Source organism: Neomonachus schauinslandi, chromosome 1, assembly GCF_002201575.2.
Source record: "Neomonachus schauinslandi chromosome 1, ASM220157v2, whole genome shotgun sequence".
In the NCBI taxonomy this organism is placed as follows: domain Eukaryota; kingdom Metazoa; phylum Chordata; class Mammalia; order Carnivora; family Phocidae; genus Neomonachus; species Neomonachus schauinslandi.
The window spans coordinates 63,317,713-63,342,268 of NC_058403.1; the positions used below are offsets into that span (position 1 = coordinate 63,317,713).

The 24,556-nt window shown below is 41.8% G+C and overlaps 1 protein-coding gene across 1 annotated transcript in view; it reads left to right on the forward strand.

Moving 5' to 3' along the window:
• ARHGAP31 (Rho GTPase activating protein 31) overlaps positions 1 to 24,556 on the forward strand; it is a 98,990-nt gene that overhangs the window by 46,171 nt on the left and 28,263 nt on the right. Inside the window, exons 2-3 of the mRNA XM_021692673.2 lie at positions 15,203 to 15,305; positions 17,663 to 17,807. Coding sequence (XP_021548348.1) covers positions 15,203 to 15,305; positions 17,663 to 17,807 — 248 coding nt within the window. The remainder of the gene's footprint in view (positions 1 to 15,202; positions 15,306 to 17,662; positions 17,808 to 24,556) is intronic.

Consider the following 24,556-nt stretch of genomic DNA (forward strand, 5'->3'; position numbering starts at 1 on the left):
AATATCATAAATTGCTTCTGGCACTGAAGTGTGTGTTAATCCGGGCCAGAGAGAGGCCTACCAGGTATTTAAACCCTAAGCCTCAAAATTTAAAAGAGAGGAAATCCTGCTCCCTTTTCAGTACTCCTGCCCCCTTTTCTCAGGCTCGCTCCAATTCTAATCTTTGCCACCATAGAGCTGAGGGACCTTGAGTAGGTCCCCAAACTTCCTAGAGCCTTGCGTACCTGGCACTGAATCAAGCAGCTTCAACAAGAAGATCTTAAGGCCCCTCGCAGCTTTGACATCCCAGAATCCCAGGATGCTGGTTGCCCAAGCAGTGAGGAGCACAAATAGAGTATGGAGGCAATGGTTGGGGGTGGGGATGGGGTGGCCAGAAAGGAGAAAATAAATATGGAGCTGGGAAGGAACAAAGCCCGGGAGACAAAGGTGCACTTGGCCTCTACTTTGGTCTTCGCTAAGACGATGGCACCTTGCCATGTGCCCCATAGGGTCCAGTTGATGCCTGCATGTGCGGGCCCAGCCTTTCCTTTCACTCCTTCGTCGGCGAGCGCACGCCTTGTTCCAGGGCCGCTCGGGAATGGGCCCGATCACGAGCCTACCAGCTGAGCTCATGAGCAGTGTCTTCTAAGTGGGGTAGGATGGAATAGCTCCTCATGGAGTTTACAGAATAGATAAAAAGTAGTTGTTTAACAGCACAAAAACAAAACCACTCGATTGAGTATCAAGTGTCTATCAGTTACTCTAAAACTGTATAACAAGTCCTCCCTCCTTTTTGGGATCAGAGATGGCTTCCCAGAGGAAGCGACCTGGATGTGAGTCCCTCAGTGCCTGGATCCTTCCCAGAAGGTCTCTCCACCTCTTGATTCTCCTCACTATAATTGATCCTGATGGATCTTGTAAAACACCAATTTCTTACCATTGTTTCCTTGATGGAAGCTTTACAGTGGCCTCGTTGTATACAAATTTGAGTAGAGACTTAGTCTCCCTTTGAAGCCTCTTCTAGGCTGTTACACCCAGGCCTAGCTGCTGCCTTCTGGCACCCAGAATGCCCCGGAGGCATCCCCGACCCCTTCCTTGACCCCTTCTGAGTACCCAGGAAAGGGATCAGGACCTGAGCCTTAGCATTTAAAAGCTGCCCTTCCCTGCGCTACCCTTGGATCAGATCTGACGCTCGCATTTTCTATTGCAAACAGCGAACTGCAGAAAATTCCAATCCTGAAGCTGTTACAGAAAAAGTGAGAACAAAATTTAGAAATTTAAAGCAAAAGAGATCCGTTTGATATTTAGCTCCTCGTACTCTAGACATGAGGGTATCTAAGTGGTACACTAGCATTTTCTTCACTAGTTGTCTGCATCCTTCATATATTCTGACTGCCTCGTCCTCTAAGAAGGTGTTCGGAAATCTGACAGTAGTCCTCTGTGCCATCTTCATTACAGAGCCGTAATCCTAGGTATACCTGGTGGAAATCATTTGTAAAGACAGGGGTATAACGGTTTTGAGTGTAGAGAAAAGTGAGCACGTTCTGGTAATTGTAATATCTAGTCTCTGAATGAATGCTGGTTCCTCATAGAAGACATTCAGAGAATAGGAGGTCATTTTTGAGCTGCAGAGCCTCAAGATAAAAGCTTGAATATCATCATCCCTTGCTGTTTTTAGAAACCACAGATTGCTACTAATTTTTGCCTGATTTTATGTGAAGGATAATACATTACCTGCAAAGGTAAAGATGAAGTCTTTCTGCAGGAGCACATCTTTCGTTGGGAATCTGTCTGATTCACAGAAAAAGTTGGGGAAGGGGAGTGTGTTAGTCTCCGAAATACTCTACATCACATGCCTCGGCTGTGTTCCTTGGGACCGCAAAACGGAAACTCCCAGCAATTAGGATATCTTGATTTGCATCATAAAATAATGTCCAGAATTCTAGACAAGAGAGCAGAGATTTGTGTCCTGTGTTGGGCGGTTTATTCTGTTTGAGATCACAGGAAAGTCGTGGGATAGCGCACTTCGGTAGGAGGAAGGAGGATGCAAAGGCAGGAGCGGTGGTCTTTGTAGAACTTCCATGGGGCTGCAGAAAGTACTGTCACGAAGACCCCGCTAGCCCTGCGATGGACCTTGGTCTTCGCAAGGGAGAAACACAGTCAGATCTGTGCTTTTGAAGTCTCATCCTGGCAGCCGGCAGTGAGATGGATTGGGTAGACTCTGATTCCTAAAAACCCCAACGATGTCATCCCTCTGCCACCTCCCCAATCCTTTCAGGTTCAATTGCTCCAGGAGCTCCTCCCAAAGTCTTTTAACAAAATTCTTAAAGAGGACCTCTCTCTGAATTTCTCTAAGAGTAGTCCTGAGAATTTGCAGGGGAATCACCTAGAGTTTATACTTCCCTGAAGCTGCCAAGGGCTTTTGCATGCTAATATGTGAGAACCTCAAGAGACTGGTTTCCAGGCAGTCCTCCTTGCCTGTCTCAACCATCGGGAACGAGCATCTCTTCAAGCCCTGGGTCCCGTGGTAAATTCTGTGTATGTAGATGCCTGATGCAGAGTCTTAGCATATGAACACCCAAGAGATTTTAAGTGCTAACAGAATGGGTGAGATTTGGTGATTTTTTTTCTTTTGCTCAGCTATATTTTTATATTTGCATTTATAAATGATAATAATCCTTTTTTAAAAGTTAAAGAAAATAAATTTAATGAGCACCTAGTACTTGCAAGCACCGAGCAAGCTCATGTAAGAAATGAGTTGCCCCAAAAGGGTTACATGCGGCAGGGAAGTGCCCTTGTTTTCAGCAGGAAAGAGAGGCCTTGTAACAACAGGAAGCGCTGGGAGGCTGAGGAACCCAGGCTTCCAAGCAGAGCTGTTCTGGAAACAATGGCTGCCTGTGGCTCGGGAATATTGGGCAGGAAATGAAAGGATGCTGGGACAGGGGGTACAGCGAGGAGCTGATAAGCACTACCTGGCTGTTCTTCACGTGGACCTAGAGGGACAACGATAAAGTTGTTTTTTCTAAATGCTCCTCATCTTTCATCAGCAAATTTGGTTTTAGAAAAACACAGAAATGAAGAGAACCCATGGTGCCATAGGTCTGGAAACTATTAGGAAGCTGAGCCTCTAGGGAAACCAGAAGGTACAATAAGCAAGAGAAGGTATTTCTCACCCTCAGGGCACGGTCACCTCAGGTGGGGGTGGGGGTGGGGCCTTCAGATGGACTCACACCGTTTCAAGCTAAGTCCCCAGAGGACTCTCACATCCATAATAATATAAATAGCACTGAGCTAATAGGAGCTCAGTTATACCAAGGGAGGTACGCATAAACCTTCTGAGATTGAAGTTTATATTTATTTAACACAAATTTCCATTCATATGGGAAGGGTAAGCTCGGCAGACATTCATACAAGTGAGAAACAAAAACAAAAGTAACAAAAACGGAAGAGAGCGATTTGCCCTGGAAGACCTAGATAGAAACCAGCAGGGGTGAGGACTTGAACACTGCCGGGAAAAGTCAAGTCGGCCTTCTCAATCTCGAGCCCAGCTTCATCCAGGAAGTTCACGCGTCACAGGATGTTAGACCTGGAAGGAACTTTAGTGGTCATCTAGATCCAAAACTTGCTCCTGGTACAGATGAAAGTCTGAGGCTGGGAGTGCCTATTTTTTTTCCCCCCTGGAAGAAATACAGCTGATTCATGTGGCTTTAGCTGATAAGAACCCAGCCCCTAGTACCTGTGGGAGAATTCAAAAGGCGAATAGTCACTCTCCTCAAAGGTCTGACATCTGGTACCTGGGGATCCAGGCGAAAACTCAGCTTTCTTAGTTCATTGTTTTACATCCTTGTCCATCATCAGGTTGCTCTTGGACAGGAAATCACCTCTGCTTCCTGCTGCTTTCTGGTCTTCCCCGTGCCTGGGCTGTGCCTCAGTTTCCCTAGCTTGGAGGTCATGTTTATAAAATGTACTGGAAAGTGCATGAACTTTGGACTTGAACAGGCTTGTGATGGCACCCTAGTTTTGCCACTAGCTGTTCGGCCGTGGACAAGTCATCCAGCTACACTGCATCTTAGTTGCCCTCTATAAAATAGGAATAGGAATGCCTACCAGTCGGGGTTGTAAGAATTAAATAAAATAATGATCGTTAAGCATGATACTCCACACAGCATTTGATGAGTGCATCCCATGACCACCCACTAGGCATGCAAAAAAAAAAAAAAAAATGTGGCCTGGATACACTCAGCTGAGAAAAAAAGTCCCATTGTCCTCGTTCTTAAGATGACTGGTGTTAGTGAAGCATACCATTCAAGAAACAGGTTTATTTTCCCTGTTTATCTTTTGTTAACCTGCTCAGCAACCATCCGTTCTCCCCCTGGGACTCTCCCTGGAGGCATATGTGATCACATTCTTTATCTGTTACCAAGATAGAGCCTCTATCCATGGCATCCCTAGAAGCAGGTGGCAAGGAAGAGGGGCTGCTGGTCCAGGAACTAAAACCTTGATTAGGTGACCAAAACTGACTGTGGCCTTCACACAGTTAAATGGAGGATTTAAATGATTTCTTGGCAATGAAAAGGAAAGTGATGCTCACAAGCTGGGCCTGGGAGTATACGGAAAGGTCAGCCCCCCATGGAGTGAGTGATGCCTGCCTCACAAATACCCTGGGAACAAAGTCAAACAGTAGGAAGGATGAGCATTTAAAAAGTCTACAAATGACACACAACCCAGAAGCCTCCATTTTCAGCAACAGGACAAGGTCCTTCTGTACTGTTCCTGAGTACAAGGTGAACCGGGCCACCTAAGCCCCAGGCAATGGAGGGGCTCCTGGGAGGCTTGTTTTCCCCCAGTGCAGGCTCCTCCCTCCCACCCCTCGTCTCTACCCAGCACTGTCCTTCCTCGGGGGCCAGAGCCACCTCCCTCCTCCACTCCACCACCAGCTCTTCTGAGGTTGTTTCCACTTGCCCACTAACTCGCTGACAATGTGTGGTCCCAGATACTTCCCTGCCCTGAACCAGCCTTTTACCTCTGCGTCAGAAAGGCACTAGAGAAAATTCAGGAATCAGCTAGAAAAGAGTGAGCCTTCTCCCCTTCTCTTTCATCCTCAACAAAGCATAAAAGGTCCTCTCCACTGACCTTCATCTTCTTCTTTTTGGAGCAATAGGTTTGGGGTAAGTCTTTTCCCTCATAGTATCTCCTCTCCCTGCCCAGTTTTCTCGAAGGACTATTTCTTGACAGGAAGAATTCCTGGTGAGGCAGCTAAGAGTCTGGTCCTAGAGCTGATGATGTCCAAACATCATCCTGCAGGCAACAGGGAGCCACTGAATGTTCCAGAGGAAGGGAGCTTTATCATCAAGTTAGTGTTTTAGAAAGATTTGTCTGGCAGTGGAGATCAAGATAGAACACAATCTTCCTGGGCTGTCATTAAAAACTCCCCCAATTTACCTGAACGCTTCTCCACCAGACTGGTCTGGTCAGCATTCCTGGAATTCACCACATTGTTTCTTGCTTTCCCACCTTGTTTATCCCATTCCCTGCACCAGAAAGTGGGTGGCATTTATTAAGTGCTTATTATATGCCAGGCACTTAACCAAGCGTTCTGCTTGTGTCATGGTATATGTTATATACTTTGCCTCACGTTGTACCAGATCACATCAGAGCATCTCCCGTCACTCCCTCAAACCAGCGTCAAGAGTTCTAATGGCCTAGCCTGGATTTGTCCTTCTTTATCCACCGATGTCACACATGTGAGCCCTTCGGGGTGAGGGTCCCGTCCCAGCAGCCTCTAGTGTGGTCCCCCTGTACCGTCAGCACCCTATAAATGCACACGATCTCCTCTTTTGTACAGCACCCCAAAGCCCTGCCTGACCTCCCCCACTGTGTGTAATCTCTTTAGGAGGACTTCTATCACATTTTTTGTGCCGCTGTAGAGCCCTTAACATAGTTTGCTTGATATTCTCACACTGGCCAAGTTACTTAACACTGCTGAGCTTTAGCTTCCTCATTTATCAAGTAGGGATGAATACCTCCCTCATAAGGTGGCCGTGCATTGGGTACAAATAATGGATGAAAGTGTAGAGCTCAGGGATCAGCACAAAGTAGGTGCCCAGGAATTCCCATTCCTTTCTTGTCTTCCTGAGGACAAAGGTCTTACTCACCTTTTTGTCCTTGGGGCTAGATGGCTTCTCTATACATTTTACAGAGAATCATTGTGACTGGGAAGGACGGGGTGCATTGATAGCAGCTGGGGCAAGTTAGGGTATGCACCAGAGGGAGGATCTGGACACTTCTACAAGAAAGAGCTGACTTGACTTGGTATCTGAGACAGAGAAAGCGCGTAGAGGAGGGACCTCCAAGATGCAGCCCGCCATCGCGAGCCCAGCTCTGGAACAGAGCTAGTCCTTGGCCACACCAGGCCAGCAGGTCAGGCACATACTTGTATTTAACAAGGAATAATTATCTCAGTGGGGTCATCGGAGAGGATTTCAACGTTTAGAAATTGCCTCACTAACTTCAGCAGGCCCTCTGGCTTTTTTAATGAAACTTGTTTTGCGAAAACCTAGGTCTTTCTTTAAAAAAATTCTTTCTACCCCATCCTCATTACAGAAAATTCAGAAAAGCAAAATTTTAAATATAACAAAGCAAAAGGCTTTTTGGTTTCTACCACCTAGAGGTAACTGCTATTAACATTTCAGTGTGTGTTATTTTTTATCATTTAAGATTTGGGGAAGGGTGGTATAAAAGAGAGACCGTCACTATATGGTCTTTAGATTTGTTTCTTGCTTTCCAGCTTATTTATACCATCGGGGTTTTTTTTTTTTTATTATTCATTAGAAATTTTTTCTAGTTTTATGGAGATACCATTGACATTACTGTATGAGTTTAAGCTGTACAGAATAATGGTTTGACTTACATATATTGTGAAATGATAACAGCAATACGTTTAGTTAGCATCTATCATCTCCTATAGTTAGGATAAAAAGAGAAAGCAAAAAAGAAAAAATATATTTTCTCTGTGATGAGAGCCCTTAGGATTTACTCTCTTACCAACTTTCCTCATGTCATATAACAGCTTTACTAGAGTCTTCATGCTGAACATTATATCCCTAGTACTTATTTATCTTGTAACTGGAAGTCTTTTGACCACCTTTCTCCAATTTCCTCTTCCCCTACTTTCTGCCTCTGGTAACTTCAATTCTGATCTCTCTGTGAGTTTTGTTTTGTTTCGTTTTGTTTTGTTTTTAAGATTCCACAGGTAAGTGGGATCATACAGTATTTGTCCTCTGCTGTTGACTAATTTCACTTGGCGTCATGCTCTCCAGGTCTACCTATGTTGTTGCAAATGGCAGGATTTCCTTCCTTCTTATGGCTGAAAAATATTCCTCTGTGTGTGTGTGTGTGTGTGTGTGTGTGTACAATCCATTGATGGACACTTGGGTTGTTTTCATGTCTTGGCTATTGTAAATAATGCTGCTATGAACAGGCAGGTGCAGATATCTTTCTGAAGTTAGTATTTTCATTTCCTTTGGAAATATTCCCCAAAGTGGAATTGCTGGATCATAGGGTAGTTCTATTTTTTTAAAACCCCCCACATTGTTTTCCATAGTGGCTGTACCAATTTGCAATCCCACTAGCAGTGCACAAGTTTCTTTTTTCTCCGCATCCACACCAGCATTTGTTATCTCTTATCTTTTTCATGTTGGCCATTCTGACAAGCATGAGGTGATACTTCATTGTGGTGTTGATTTGCATTTCCTTAATGACGAGTGATGTTGAATATCTTTTCATCTGTCTGTTGGCCTTTTATATATCTTCTTGGAGAAATGTCTATTCAGGGCTTTTATCCATTTTTTAATTGAATTTTTTGGTGTTTTGGTTTTTAGTTTATTTATTTTTGGTTTTGTTTTATTTTTTGCTTTTGAGTTATTGAGTTCTTTGCATACTTTGGATATTAACCCCTAATCAGATATAAGACTGCAAATATTTTTTCCCATTCGGTTGGTTGTCTTTTCACTTGATTATTTCTTTTGCTGTACAGAAGATTTTAGCTTTATGTAGTCCTACTTGCTTATTTTTTATGTTGTTTATGCTTTACGTATCATCTCTAAAAACTCATTGCCAAGACCCATGCCAAGGAACTTTTTCCCTATGTTTTCTTCTAAGAGTTTCAGGTCTTAACATTTAAACTTAATTCATTTCAAGTTAATTTTTGTAAGTAATGTAAGATAGGGGTCTGGTTTCACTCTTTTACATGTGAGTATCTGATATTATCAGCACCATTTATTGAAGAAACTGTCTTTTCTCTATTAAGTATTCTTGGCTCCCCTGTCAAATATTAGTTGGCTATATGTACTTGGGTTTATTCTAGGCTCTCGATTCTGTTCCATTGATCTATCTGTTTTTATGCCAGTACCATACTGTTTTGGTTACTATTGCTTTACAGTATAGCTTAAAATCAGGAAGTGTTTTTCATTTTTTTATCAACATATATTGCCTGTGTAACTTTTTCAAGAAGAATTTTGGAATAGATATTAACCATGAGGTACTGAATGCCTAAGGCCTGCAGTAGTAGAATTTCAGGCATTTGGGCTGTTAAGGGCAAGGAACCCATCAGCTCTTCTCAAATGGATCTCCATACTTGGCCACCAACTCATGATGGGGAGGCTTTTCTTATTCCTCCCCAACTGTAATACTATGAAAAAAGCATGGGCTTTGGAGTCCATCACACCTGGTTTTGGAGCCCAGCTCTGGCATTTACTAGCTGTGTGATGTTAGGTAGCTTACCTAACCTATCAGAATCAACTTTCACATTTTCAAAAGGGAGAATTTCACCTATTTCATGGATTGGCTATGATTATAGAATGGAGAATGCTGTTTTGTTTTTTTTTAAAAAAAAAAAAAAAACATCTAATGTGGTGCTTGACACATGATAAGTGTGGGGTCCAGGTATCCATGGAGCTTGGAAAACCCATCTGGAGAAAAATGACCAATCGCCTGTTCAGCAAAATATTTGAGTGCTTGTGTTTTCAGTGCCATTCTGGATGAATGAGACACAGTACTGTCTTCAGTGCCCCCAAGGAGCTCACAACTTAGTGTTGGATAAGAGTAGGCTTGCAGTAAATATTTGTTGAATTTCATTTTTTTGTTGTTGTTAAATTTCATTTTTTATGACATTTTTTTTCCTTATAGTTCAAAATTCAAAAGTATAAAAGAATATTTAGTGAGAAGTCTCCCTCTTACACCCCTAGCCCACCCCTTAGGTCCTTCTCCTGTAGGCAGCTAAATTTAATGACTTTATTATGTGTCCTTCCATAAATATTGAATGCATATACAAATGAATTGCATATCTATTCTTCTATTCTCTCTTTTTAAAAAACAGACGCTAGCATACTGTCATGCTTGTCTGCATCTTGTTCTTTTTGCTTGACAATATACCTTGGAGACCACTCTATATCTGTACATGAAAGTTTTCTCATTCTTTTGAATAACTATATAGTATTTCATGGCATGGATGTTCTATATTTATATAAGCAGTCTCCTACTGATGGACAATCTTGTGCTATCACAAAAATTGCTGCAATGAAATAAGCTTGCCTACATGGAAATATCCTGGAATTGAGGTAATGAGAATGTTCTGAAATGTGATGGTTGCTTAACTCTGTAATATACTCAAAACCACTTAACTATATGCTTTGAAAGGGTGAGTTTTACAGCATTTGAATTATATCAGAATATTTTAAACATAAAAATTAAAAAAAACAAACAAAACTTTCTTCTGAGGAAAACATGCCAAAGCCTGAATATATTTAAATTTTTTTCCTTAGAAAATTAGAAAGCAGTTAATTTCCTTTTTTAAAGAACAGAGAACATTATACTTCTTAAAATTAATACCACACAGGTGTGCCTGGGTGGCTCAGTAGGTTGAGCATCTGACTCTAGGTTTTGGCTCAGGTCATGATCTCAGGGTCGTGAGATCAAGCCCCGGTTGGCTCCGTGGTCAGGGCAGAGTCTGCATGAGATTCTGTTCCTCTGTCCCTACCCCCCACCCTGAGCTCTCTTTCTCTCTCTTTCTCAAATAAATAAATAATAAAACCTTTTTTAAAAGATAAGAATAAATAAAATCAATATCGCACATTTTCAAACGTTGCTTTAACTCCACACTAGGCCAGGAGGAAGAGAGTAGAAAGAAGTTACAAGAGGAGGAAGAAGAATCAGAGGGGAAATGGGGCGGGGGGGGGGGGGAACGGCGACTTCTAGGCAAGCTGAGACTCCCAGAGGCTAGAGGGGAGCGTGGGACAAAAAGCCTGAGCTGCAGGACAGAAAGGGTGGGACACAAAGAAAGCAGGAGTTAGCAGAGAGAGAAATTTCCGGGAGCCACTGGGACAGCTCTTAGAGTCCCCGGGGGTGGAGGGGGGTTCTCTGCTGATAGCCAAGAATAATGGAAAAGTAATTGAATTCTTTACTCCATCTCATGAAAAAATGCCATAGGACCACCTCATTCACAGCACAGCAATGCTGCTTAAAGACCTCACTCTCTGCCCAATGCACAGCAGCAGAGTCTCAGAGAATTTCTTCCCTGTGCAGGGGCTTGTCTCCCTTACCCTTTTACCTTACTCCTGCAAGTATCAATTCTTCTTCACCCACCCGTGGCCCTTGGTCCTTTCTAGCACCTCAGTCAAGATGATGAAAATATCCTTCATTCCTGAAAGTTTCCCTGACCCCTTCCCAATTCCTACCTCCTGCCTCTCCCCTGCTTTCTCCGACTATAAATTAGTGTGCATTTGCTAATGTAAATGGAAGTGTACAGTATGTACTCTTTTATAGTCTGGCTTCTGTCATGCATATGCTATATCATTCTTTTTTTTATGGCTGAGCAGGATTCCACTGTATGTATACACCATTAGACTTCACTTTAAAGATTAGGAATGCAGGACCCAGAGAGGGGATGAAATCTGATTAGTAGAAGACCTTAACAAAAATCCAGAACAGGGAGGAAAGAGGACCATGTTTTCCTAAAACCCAAAAGCACTTTGCACTATGACATCATATGGCTGCCATGAGCACATCAGTAACCAAGCAAAACTGTGCTTGTTCCAATCTCTGTCTCCAGATCTGATCAGGTCCTGGGCCACAAGGGGAACCGGGGCAGCTTAGCAGACATTACTTCTGGGGGGACTCAGAGAAATGATTTAACTGCTGGTCTTTTCTGTACTGAGCCCTTGAAGAGGTTAGGAATTGAGGAAAGAAGTGCCCCCCATTATGTATAAGTATAAAATGTCTTTTAGTTGTACCAGGTTGGATCAAATGAGACAAAGGACTTTAAAATGTTGTGTCACCTGTAAGGCATAAATCAAAGGCAGAGTTTTCTTTTCCATCAGAAACTACTTCAAGATTTATTTTGTGCTCAGATTAAAATTTAACATCTAAGATTGCTCATCCAGGAAAAACAAAACAAACAAGGGTCTTTGAGAACCTTCAGTGAAACAGTTCAAAGAAGTTATAACATTATATCACAATCAGCAACTGTGTGGACCTCTGTAGGAGGGGACTTCAAGTTCTTTGGGTCCATGATAAATCCTACAGAACTAGCTCTGTGACTCTGACCTCTAGCATCACTCCTTCCCATGCCCAAAGTGACAGTGAAAGCTTTCTTTCCATCTATCACCATTCAGCTATTTGGTGTCAAACTTCTACCCTGTCCAGAATCCTAGGGTGTCCCCAATTTGGTTGGACTCCAGGGACAACAGTCTAAAGAAATCTGAGACTGAGACTAAACTCTTGGTAGCCCCTGCAGCACCACACACCAGTATTACTGTTAGACCCTGGCTACCCTAAGTGTGGGCAGCAAGGTGGGCAGTGTTTCCATCATCTGGGAATTTCTTTAAAATGCAAATTCTTGACACTCTTCCCCCATTGGAACCCACAAGTAACAAGATCCCGGGGATTTGTGTCACATTAAAAAGTATGTGAAGCTCATGTCTAGACTAGTGTTTCTTCAACCTTAGCACGTATCAGAATCTTCTGGATGCAGCTGCTGCTGGTGCACCTGGCCAGGGGGGCCCCAGTCTGAGAACCACTGCTCTGGCTCTAGAGCTAGATGATTACAGAGATGAAGTGGATCCTTTCCCATTTGCTGGGTTGATGGAGAATCCCTACATCTCCAACTCAGCCCGAGAGAAGAAGCCAGGGAAGCTAACACTCCTCAGAGACTGGGACCATGGCCTCCTCCCCTGAGTTGTTTTAATATTGCCTCTTGTTTAGACAGAGCTGTGGACGAAAGGTTCTAGGGCCCCTGTATCAAAGCCAGAGTAAATTTATGGCAGAGGCTCCATCCGGGAATGTGTTTTCTCCACCTTTAAAACAAACAGACCCGAGGTGCTACAGCTAAGAGCTATGGTCCTGGGAGGGCCCTACCTGAGAATGGGATAGGACGGGTTGGTGACCCTGCACCACCCCTTCTGTAGAGTGTTTTGTAAAGGCCCTTCAAGGCCAGGGCTTTTGTCTTGAGTCCTTCTTGGGAATGCTCAGAGCTCTTAAGTCCACTTGTGCCCTGCACGGCCCAGCAACCATATACCTCGGCACGGGGACACACTGCAGAACACACCAAGGCCAACCATAGCCATGGGACTCTAATTCAAAGTCTGTACTGTGGGATCCTGCTGCCTTTGTGTTATGAAGACACACCTAAATGCATAGAAAAGAGACTTCAGACAAGCAAAATTATCTTCAAGTAGAAATATTTAACCAAAGAAGGACACAAAAGCCATTCCAAATAGTAGAGATGAGTGTCAGCTGGTAAGAGGTTGATCCACTCTACCCTAATCACCCACTGGATGAGAGGAGGCAAAATATTTTCACCAAGATTACTTCTCACAAATTATGAATTTAAATCACAAACAGGCTTCAAATAGGAATAATAACTGTCATTGTAGAATGCTTTTTATATGTCAGGATCCATTATCCTCATTTTGCAGATGTCGACTCTGACAGAATTATGACATAAGTATTTTGCTCAAGTTTACAGAGGCAGTTTGATATCCAAACATGTATTCTCAACCATAAACCAAATGTGGCAGGTTACAAAAACAACAGCTTGGCGTGGTAGGGAAAGAGTTGACCATTATTGTGCATGATAGGGGTTAAAAACAGAAACAAAAACAAAACGAAAAAACCCAAAACAATTTTTTTAAGCATTGGAACTCTCTTTGCCTATTTATTTATTTATTTATTTATTTATTATTTAGAGGCATGGGGTGAGAGACAAAAATCTCACGAGGAACACTACCTCATACAACAGATCCAAGTAGAGCTTTTCTGGTGGAAGCCAGGCAGAGGCCCTGGACCCCTTCCCATCCTCACAACCCCTCCTCCACCGCACTCTGGTCCCGCCCTGTATTCATTCGTAGTGAGCAGTACCACCATGCACGTCTCTGCTCTCAATATTTCCAAACCCAAGTCCATTCCTTGCCTGCTACCCACCTGGGATAACGAAGAAGTTCTTCCCCAGTTCCGGTCATGAGAGACCAGGGCCAAACGTGGATGTGTCCTGGAGGGGAATGGTCCTGGGGGTGCACAGCCTTTGAAAGATGGGTGGAATACTTGAAGTAGACAAGTTTTACTGAGCATCCAAAGTTACAGTTAGTAGTCAAAAAAAAAGGTCGGAGAATTGTTTAGAAAATGTTGTAATAGGGACTCCAGGGAGAGTGTTGTATCTAAATACCTGGTGTCTACTTACATAAAAGCCCAGCCCAACTTGGAATTATGTGCAGGCACCATCATGTACATTAAGCATTAATGGGTTGGCATTAACTCTAAGCCTAAGGCATTCATGGATTGGGTGTATTTTCGGGGGAGGGAGCACAGTGCCAACCCAGCTCTAGCTCATGGAGTTCCTACACCCCACCGCCTCCACAACTGAAGACTTCGGTGCCCAAGGCTTTGGTAGCTCCATAAAAAACCACCATCCACAGCACTCTCTATGGAGGGACCTCAGGTGGACCCCTATCCAGGGACCAAAGTGGCAAGTAACTCGCTGCTCTCTCCATGCCATCCAAAAGGCCTGCAGCTGCCATTCTATGGCACTGAATTGGCTGGGCCAATCGGGGTCAGTGTTGAGAGGTCGGCATATCCAGACTTTTCTACCTGGGCATTGAACTTCTGGAGTGGCAGGAATTCAAAGGGCCATGTTGGCCCCTTTTAGGTGGTCCATTCAATCAATGGCTGGTTTGACCCATTCAGTGGTGTTGGTGGAGGGTGGTTCTCACCTTTACTTTTTTTTTAAAGATTTTATTTATTTATTTGACAGAGAGATAGAGAGAGAGCACAAGTAGGCAGAGCAGCAGGCAGAGGGAGAGGGAGAAGCAGGCTCTCCGCTGAGCAGGGAGCCGGATGTGGGGCTCGATCCCAGGACCCTGGGATCATGACCTGAGCCGAAGGCAGATGCTTAACTGACGGAGCCATCCAGGCACCCCTGGTTCTCACCCTTAAAAAAAAACACTTTAGCCTGTAATCACTTTTGACATTCTAGTAGACATCTTCAGTCTCTTTTCCTTTGCATCTTTTGTAACATAGCTAAATTCACAATGTATATTTGAATTTGTGCCTTGTTTTTCTTTTACTGACTTCTATCATAAGCATTTTCCCATGTATTAATTACTTTTTATAAGCAACAGGTAATCTTGAGTGAGGTAAGTAAGCTTATCTGCACCCTTGGTTTCTTCATGTGTAGAATATAGACAATTGTATCATGCAACAGTCACCTGGAAAGCTTTTAAAACACATATTGCTGGGCCCCACCTCCAGAATTTCTGATTCAGTGGGTCTGGAGTAGGGCCTGGGAATTTGCACGCCCAACAAGTTCCCAGGAGATGCTGATGCTGCCAGTCAGGAGACCACACTTGGAGAACCAGTGAAATGTGGAGATCGAGTTGTGGGATTTCCAAGGTCACTGCTGGTTTCAAAATCTAAGTGTTTGCATATTTTTCAAATTCTTTGAAAAAACCCAACCAACTTTTAAAACACATGACTTTTCTAAACTTTAACAAAACCTCATGATTTTTTTTAAATACAGAAGAGTATCATCTACCATTTAAAAGTAATTGTTTCCACTTGTAACTCATATGCATTCCTTACTTGCTTTTCTTTGAAGTTACCTGTATTTTTAAAAGGATATCTTTAAAGGACAGTTAGACTTATATCTAATACTTTATTGTTTTTCTTTACATAGTTCCATATGTATTGAAGAGCTGTGCAGAATTTATAGAGACTCATGGCATTGTGGATGGAATTTATCGGCTTTCAGGAGTCACCTCAAATATACAAAAGCTAAGGTAAGCTGAAAGAATAGCCCCCAAAAGAATTCTCCCGCAATCCTTCCTCTGTGCATAACTCCGCCAGTGCTGGGACTATTAAAAACCTGAAGGGGTTGAGGGAAGGCTGGCAGAGCAGATCAGTGTGATGTTTTCAGATGCCAAAGTGTTCTTAATCTAATCAGGAAATCCTCTAGTCTGATGTAATTCTTTCCAACAAAAGCTCCTGAGGGTTTTTAATCTGTTTCTTTGTCTTGCACCAGGTTTATCCTTCTTAGGTGGATTCAGTTGAACTCAAATGATTTAGACCACAAGTTAGAACAATGTGATTTATTATTCACTTGCCTACCCAGAGTTCAGTTAGGTCCCTGTTCAGAACTTGGAGATGATGCGAGTTTTTCTGTTGACACAGACTCAACATTTGACAGTTCACTTGGTCAGGAGGTAAAAAATCTGCATGATAGTGCATTTCTCTCAAGGAGGTTGATATTTTAAAAAATTATGGGTAGATGAACTATTTCCAATTCTACAGATTTATCCTAAACAATTCTAAAATATATCCTAGAATTTGGGGGAAGAAATTTCTATCACATTGAATTAAGAGTACAATAACCTTGGGGCGCCTGGGTGGCTCAGTCGCTAAGCGGCTGCCTTCGGCTCGGGTCATGATCCCAGGGTCCTGGGATGGAGCCCCGCATCGGGCTCCCTGCTCCGCGGGAAGCCTGCTTCTCCCTCTCCCTCTGCCTGCCGCTCTGCCTACTTGTGCTATCTCTCTGTCAAATAAATAAATAAAATCTTTAAAAAATAAAAAAAAAAGAGTACAATAACCTTCATGCAAAACACAGATACGTACGTGTGTGTTTTATATGTATTATATATATAAAATAAAGGGAGTAGATATATAGTATATTTACAGAGTGTTTTATCAGGTGTTATTTTTATATATTTCTATGTTTAATTATAAGTGTAGACTTTTAAAACAATAAAAACATTCATGTACCATTAAATTGAATGGATTGTACAGTTAATTCATCTTCTGTCTTCTTCCTCTGATTGGGTTTTCGGCCCCTCCTCCCCCCATCGCAATTGTAATGACATTCCACGAAAGGAGTAAGACATCCTTTTTACTCCTGGAGAAGTGGTGACTGTTAAAAACTAATTGCTTTGTTGCAACCATCAATTTTAACAGATCTATGTACTTACATAATTTCACTAGTTTACCTGCGTGAGTGTTTTAGAGTTTCAGCAGCAAATACTTTCTCATGTTTTACCCTTAGCTCTGAAGTAGACGACACAGTAGTTGGTATGGTGCGAGAACACTTAGGGATAGCCAAATTCTTTTTCATTAAAGGACAGACCTAAGCCCCCGCTACATAAATGGATAAGCTCCAACTTTGTTCTTGTTCTGCTCTTCTGCTCTCTTAAAAACAAAAACAAAAACAACAAAAAGCCGAAGAAACAAAAAACACACTGGTGAATCTATAAGGCGCTGCAAGGTTTTCTTTTCAGGGCCCCACCCAGCTCCTTTCAGGTTCAGACAGCATCAGGCATTTCCCCACTCTTTGTTAAAGGGCCAGAGCCAGGTGACAGGAAGCCGGGCAGGGGCCGTTTTTGAAATGCTGGCTCTGTGAGTCCCGTTGAGTTTGCCACTATTCGGCTGACCAGATGAATTCGCTCAAGAAACTTAACTTCTCCTCCATATGAAAGCTCCAATTTGTCACCTCTTTAAACAGGTTTTTAACTTGTAAGTATATATTATTTGAAGCAGTGTATTCACATCACCTTGGTCAAGAAATATTTTTCAGTTAGAAACAAGGCCTGGAATCTGATGTTGTTCCCAAACACCTCACTGTACATTGTTCATAAGAAGATATTTATAATCTCATCTATCCTGTGAGAGTCACTATCAGGCAGCTTGGAAGGGTTCGAGTCTCCAGATAAACAAGTTTGTTGACATGAGTATACGGAGATGAATGATACAATCTGACTCACCCTGGTTTTGGTCTCTCCTCCAAGAAAGAGAAGTTCATTTAGAACAATCTTTTGGAAGAACTGAAATCTCAACAGGCTTTTTTTGGCAACAAAAATTCATATTTCCCCACTGTTCATAACTGAGACTGGGACATAATGCCCTGAGAAATCCATTTGTAAATGGGCATGTTTTTCCAGTGACAGCAGCTTTCACAGAGAAGATCCAGACCTGAAGTGGAAGACTTCCCGGAGCTTCCTTGTGCCGGGAAGAGAAGGTCATCTTGATGGAGGTCAAAAACGGAGTCAGATCAGCAGTTTAGGGTCTTTTTACCCTTAAGCAGCCAAGCAGCTGCTGACATGGAACACATGCTCTCGGGATTGTTATGTCTCTGTCTGTGTTGTTTCAGGCAAGAGTTTGGCTCAGATCAATGTCCAGATCTGACAAGGGAAGTGTACCTCCAGGACATCCACTGTGTGGGCTCACTCTGCAAGCTCTACTTTAGGGAGCTGCCCAACCCCCTCCTGACTTATGAGCTCTATGAGAAATTCACGGTGAGTGTTTGGATTTCCATTATGGTTATTGGGTGGGACTCCTAGATGGGCCAAGGAGAGTTTCAACACTAAAATAACAATAATAAAATTCACTAGATGGTTGACATTATCTTAGCCAGGTAATGGAAGTAGGATACTATAGTGAGGAAAGTAAGGTAGTGGGTCCATTGGCTAAATTTTTCCTTTCTTAGATTTTCAGAATCATGTTTATTTGTTTCAAGAGCTGGATTGGAATTATCTCCGTGTTTACTTAACCAAATGTGCCTCATTGTATAGGGGGAAGCTAAGTGCCAGAGATGTGAAATGACTGGCCCAAGGTCACACAGCAGGACAGGAACCTAAGACTCCAGATGTACACCTACAGCTAGTTCATTTTCATCAGGCTTCTCCTTTTGTAGTTCTTTTGGGGGTTGGGGAATGAGGTAGGCAGGTAGAGAAGGGAGAGAGAACAAACCCAAGTCAAGGGAGAGATCAGGAAGCTGGAAAGAGAAAAGAATCTGGGAAATGCAGCCAAGAGGAAGAGCAGGCTGGGCCCATGAGTTGGGTTGGTGGAGAGTGGATGGGTAGAATCCCTTACTAGCACCTGTGTGGTCACCAAATAGGGGCACCTGTAGGAAAAGTAGAAAGAATAAATGCTTACAGGATGTCTGTAGAGATAGCATTAAAAATCAGGCTTGAACGTTTGGCTGCTGGGGTGGAGGTGCAGAGTAGGTGGAGAGATGGGTTTAACCAAGATTGAAGTTCATCTAATGAAGGGGGGTGAGGAAGATGAGGGTGTATGCAGGAGAGTGATTGAAATAGTTGACCATGGAATTTTGTCTGGATAACAGGGGAAGTGAGGCCATAGGCACTGAGTGACAGTGAAAAAGTATTATCGATGGATTATTCATCCAATGAGGTCAATAGACTGTTAGAGTCGGATGGTCAGGGGGGTGCTTGCAATTAAGATTATGGAGGAATTGCAATTATTGATAAGGACCAGGTCTAGGCTCTAACATGGGAAGCAATCTTTCTCATGGCTCCTGTAATAAACTTGTTCTGAGCATATAAAAGTTTGTTCACTTCCAAACGATATAGGAATAAGTGGATGCATTTCAAAAGTTGGGTTTGGACCATTAAAATATATTTAAGAGTTTTCGATAATAGAGGGAAACACTCATAATGATAACCGGAAAAGAAAAGATGCATAATTTTACATTAAAATATGATTAAAAAGAAAGATGTTCAAAGGATTAATAGCCATTTATTTCAATGATGAGATTATAGTTTTCCCTGCTTCTTCAGACTTTTACTTTCAAAATCTCACCTACTAAAAGTATGTTAATTTTTTAATGAAAAAAAATTAGGCCAAAACACAAAGAACTTGGGCCTAGAGGTTGACTACTGGAGAAGCCACATATGCAAGCTGATGTGAAGTGTCAGGGGTTTGTGGACCCTAAGGCTGAAGGCAAATGAGCCTCCACTCTGAGTGGCTAAGTCAAAAATAATGGCAGCCTCTAGCCATTGAAACGATAGAGGAGTCTTTCCTGGGAACCAGGAGGAAAAGTTGTGGGTCTCACGTGAGTCGGCCAGATTATAATCTGTGATTATTTCCTCATTTTAAAAGTAATCATATTTGGTAACAGTTTGGAAAATGGAAGGAAGTAGAAAAGAACCCTTTGTCTCCTCTCTTAAAAACCAAGGACAGCTACTGTTAACATGTGGGTATTTCTTTCACTCTTTTATTCCTCGCTTAGCGTTTTTGTTGTATTTTGTTTTCCCAAATCAAAATGGGATTTTATTGCAAAAATAAAGCAATACAGGAGAGTGTAAAGGAGAAAGTATAAATCGCTGGAAATCCCACACCCCAGGCATATCATCCCTGCTAACATTTCAGGAGACATCATTACAGATCTCTCTCCTTTTCCCTCTCTCTCTTTCTCTCTCCCCACTTTCTCTTCTCAGTACTATATATATATCGCTGCTTTGGAATGTTAACTCAACAATGTGACCAACTTTCTGTGTTAACAAATAGAGAAACACTGTTTTTACAGAGTATTTTCTCATATGCGCAATGAATTTCTGAAGCCAGTTTCCTACTGATGAACATTTTGACTTTTTGTTTCTCAACACTTTGATTTTATAATAATAAATATTTTTGTATATATATCTTTATCCTTTTCTCTGTTTATATCTTTAGGAAAAAAATCATAGATTTGGATTTATTGAGTAAAAAGCTCTTACTTAAAATTTTGTTATGTATTGTCAAATTGTTCTCCAGAGAGATAAGAATGGTCTTTTCCCTGCAGCCTCACTAACACTCAGTATTTCTAATTTGTTAAATTATTTGCCAATCTGAATCAACCAAAAATATCTTATTTTTGTTTTAATTTGCGCATAAGACTTCATTGTCTTTTTCTACATAGCTTTAATCCTTTTCTCAGTATAATAATACATCTTAGAATATGATAGAATAGAATAGCATCATGTTAAAGAACAGAATGAGTCTAATTTATTTTAACTAAATTTCATTTTATGATAGTTGGGAGTAGATAAGAATTCTTATCTGGAAACTTCAGAAATATGTTTTTTTGTTAAATCTTGCTTATAGGCTCAGAACAAAACCCAGATTTATCTCTTCCCACTTTTGTTCCCTAAAATTCTTAATCGTTCTCTTCTCCCACAGCAACAGAGTAATACCAAAGCAACATTATTTTCAACTTGTCATCAGATTTCCAGGAAATCTAACATGGTATTAATACTAAAAAATAAAATAAATGTTCTGCTGTGCAACTGATTTCTACATAAGTAGGACCTAGTGAAGTTAACTATGTTGAAAAATTTATCATTTAATTGATTTCTTTGGTCACAATAACAAATTATGATAATATAAGCAACCTTCAGGAATATGGAAATAGCTCTGTTAACATTGTCACACATTCTTAAAATGATTTATTAAAACCCACTTGCACAGCTAAAGTAGAATACTATCTCAGTGGAATAACAGATAATAATGAGTTTATTTATTGAGTACTTAACTATATGATAAGCTTTTTAAAATATTATTTCATTTAATCTTCAGAATAACTCTATAAAGTAGGTTTTATAGTCTCTTACAGATGAGTGTATTACAGATCAGGCTCAGAGACACTCTTGTCTGGGTTTGTACAGTTAGTAAATAGAAGGAAAGATTTAATATTCTGTCTCAAAACTACCATACTATTTTAAAACAGAGTTAACAGCTCCTAAGTAGGCCCAGGTAGTCAGTAACTTAATATGAGATAAAGAAAGCATCCCAGGCTAACAAAGAATTCAATAAACAGTATTAGGAAAATTGACTATTGGGAAAGGAGGAAAGTCAAGTTACATTCTTACCATTTAACAGATTTCAGGGGAAAGCTTTCTAACAACAAAAGCAAAAGGAAAAAGATCACCAGAGACAAATGTAACAAACTAAACTACACGTAATTTTTTTCTATATAAAAAACACATTAACAAAATTAAAAGGCAAATGGTCAACTATAAAAAATATTTACAATAAAGATGACAGGAGATTAATGTTCTTTAATTATACAGAACTCCTACCTATTGATAAAAAGAAAAAAGCCCCACATAACAAAAACCACCTGCTAAACAAATGAGCAAAGAACCTCAACAAACAATTCATAGAAGAAATATAGTTTTTAAAAAATTATAAATGCACCTGAAACTGATATAACATGGTGTATAACTAATCAATTTAAAAAAGAAAAGTCAGATAGGTAGACAGGTTTTTTTAAAATTTTATTTATTTGAGAGAGAGGGAGAAAGAGAAAGAGTACGACCAGGGGAGAGGGGCAGAGGGAGAAGCAGGCTCCCCACTGAGCAGGGAGCCTGATGTGAAACTCCATCCCAGGACTCTGGGATCATGATCTGAGCCAAAGGCAGATGCTTAACTGACTGAGCCACCCAGGCACTGTAGATAGACAGTTTTGAAATGTGAAAAAAATTTTTAATTTAAAAATAAAAATTATAAATGTATTAGAAAAATATATTTGCATATTAAATAATTTTTTAACATTAGTATTTCATGCAGCAATCCTGTGTTGACACTGGCTCTTTTATGGTGTTTTGTTGTTATCTTTTTAAGATTTTATTTTCAAATAATCTCTACACCAGCATGGGATCTGAATTCACAACCCCTAGATCAAGAGTGGCATGATTGGGGCGCCTGGGTGGCTCAGTCGTTAAGTGTCTGCCTTCGGCTCAGGTCATGGTCCCAGGGTCCTGGGATCGAGTCCCGCATCGGGCTCCCTGCTCTGCGGGGAGCCTGCTTCTCCCTCTCCCAGTCCCCCTGCTTGTGTTCCCTCTCTCGCTGTGTCTCTCTCTGTCAAATAAATAAATAAAATCTAAAAACACAAAAACAAAAAAGGGTGGCATGATCTACCAACTGAGCCAGCAGGTGCTCCTCTATGGTTTTCTATGTTGGAAAGTGTGAATTGGCTGGACACCTCAGAAAGTCATTTGAAATTACTACTGAGAATCCTAAAGTGCTCATATTTTTTTAAATATAGTACCTCTATTTCTAGGACTACATTCTAAGATAATAATCAGGTGTGTATACAAGTAACGGACTTCTAAATGCTTCATTGCAATAGTATAATACCAAAATATGGGGAGTATCTATGTGTCTAACGACAAGGGATATGTTAAAAAAATGATAATAAATCTATTATTTTTGGTCCTGGGTAGCCATGAAAAGTTGCATTTCTGAAGAGTATTTATCGGCCACAATGTAAAGTGAAATGGAAGAAAGCAGTATATGCAACTGAATAGGAAGTGATGCATGGTCATATTTGGTGCTGGGAAGTCAGGCAGATTGCTTCTTATATGCTTCGAATGTGAGGAGGTTAATAGTAGTATGTCTGGCTGGTAGGATAGCAAGTGATTGTTAATTCCTTTGTATTTCATATTTTAATTTTGAATACACGTATTAGTTTCCTGTAGCTGCTGTAACAAATCACCACAAACTTAGTGGCTTAAACAACAGAAATTTGTACTCTCCCAGTTCAAGAGCCCGGGGCGGGGGGGCGGGGGGGGGAGGCAGTCAGGGGGGGCGCTCGGAAGTGCTGCTCACTTTTTCCAGCTTCCGGTGGCTGCCTGCACTCAAGGCTTGTGGCCACATCACTCCCATCTCTGCCTCTGTGATGGCGTGGTCCTCTCGTCTTCTGTCTGTGTCAGATCTCCCTCTGCCTCCCTCTTACAAGTATAGCTCTGATTGCATTTAGGGCCCATCAAGTTAATCCAGGATCATCTCATCTCAAAATCTTTAATTGAATCACATCTGCCAAGACTCCTTTCCCAAATAAAGTAACATTGATAGGTTCCAGAGATTTGGACCTGATATCTTCGGGAGCAATTGTTCAGCCTACTATATTACATTTTATTTTTATCAGAAAAAAGTTCATTTTAGGAAAAATTCAATTTTGATCCCATTGATTCAGCTGGAATTATTACACCCAAAAGAAAAGTTGCTGATTTGGGATTTTTAGAGAAGGCAGTTTAGAGAGGTGTTTAATTTTATACTGAGTTTATATTGAAATAACTTCTTTGTGTATCAGTCTCCCTCATTCAGTTGTAAGCTTCCTGAGGGCAGAAACAGTGTTCATTTTGTTCATTGTTGTGTTTCCTTTTCCTGCTCTCCAGCTGCTGGAAAATGTTTACCTAGTAAGCCTCTGCTGACAGGATTGTGGACCCACACATATCATTTGAAAGGTCCCTTGGGGTGGGCTACTAGTGTGTGGCAGTAGGCAAAAGCAGACTGGGAGCTCAAGATAGCTGCAAGGTTGGGGGGGGGGGCAGGGGCCAGCTGCCCTTGGTTTGCCTAGGACCACCCCAGTTTTAACACTGAAAGTCCTATGTCCCAGGAAACCCTTAATCTCAGGCAAACCAGGATGATGGGAAATTGCAGATGGGCCAGGTCACGTAATTCTAGCCGGGGTGCAGGGCTGCAAGAGCACCTGACTCCTGGGGTGCCACAGGGGCCAGGTTCCATCACTCGCCACTGACGAAATCCAAAGGCAGAGACGTGAGTGGTGGTGAAACAAGAAAGGAATTTATTTCAGTGAGGCCAACAATGGGGAGACTGCGGACTAGTGTCTCCAAGACTGTCTCCAAAGTCCCGAAGATACTTTCCAGGTTTATATAAGGAAAATGTGGGGCAAAGGTGGGTGGGAACATGCAGGTGGGCAGTGAAGGTCAAACAGATCTTTGTCTTGGGGTCAGTCACACAGGGTCTTGCCCTTATGGCTTGAGGGGTAGTTTCATTCCCCTCAGGGGATGCTTTGCCTATAGGGTCTTCTGCCTAAATTAAGAGATAAGCTAGAAAGAAGAACTGGAAAGAAGAACCTAATCAACTGAAAGTTTGAGGTCAAATGGAGGTAGTTCAAGTTCTCTGTCACAATCAGGCTTGTTTCACGTGTGTGACAAGGATGGAAAGGTAAGGACTGTCTGGAAGGACACACAGAGGTTGCCTCTGGAGACAACCTCCGAAGATCTGCGGTCGGCAGGAAGGCTTACTTTCCTCTGTGTACTCCTCTGAATGCTTTCGTTTTTTAAATGATGGGCGTGAATTACTTTCTAGTCTAACTGCTTAAAATAATTTACTGAGTTGTAGCTGGGGCGCAACTGGAAAGGAGAGACATGGGTTGTTTGTCCCCCCCTGGTGACACGGCTGCCCCAGCAGCAGGACTTGAGCTCTAAGGGTGACAGTAGTGTTCAGGTAAACAGAT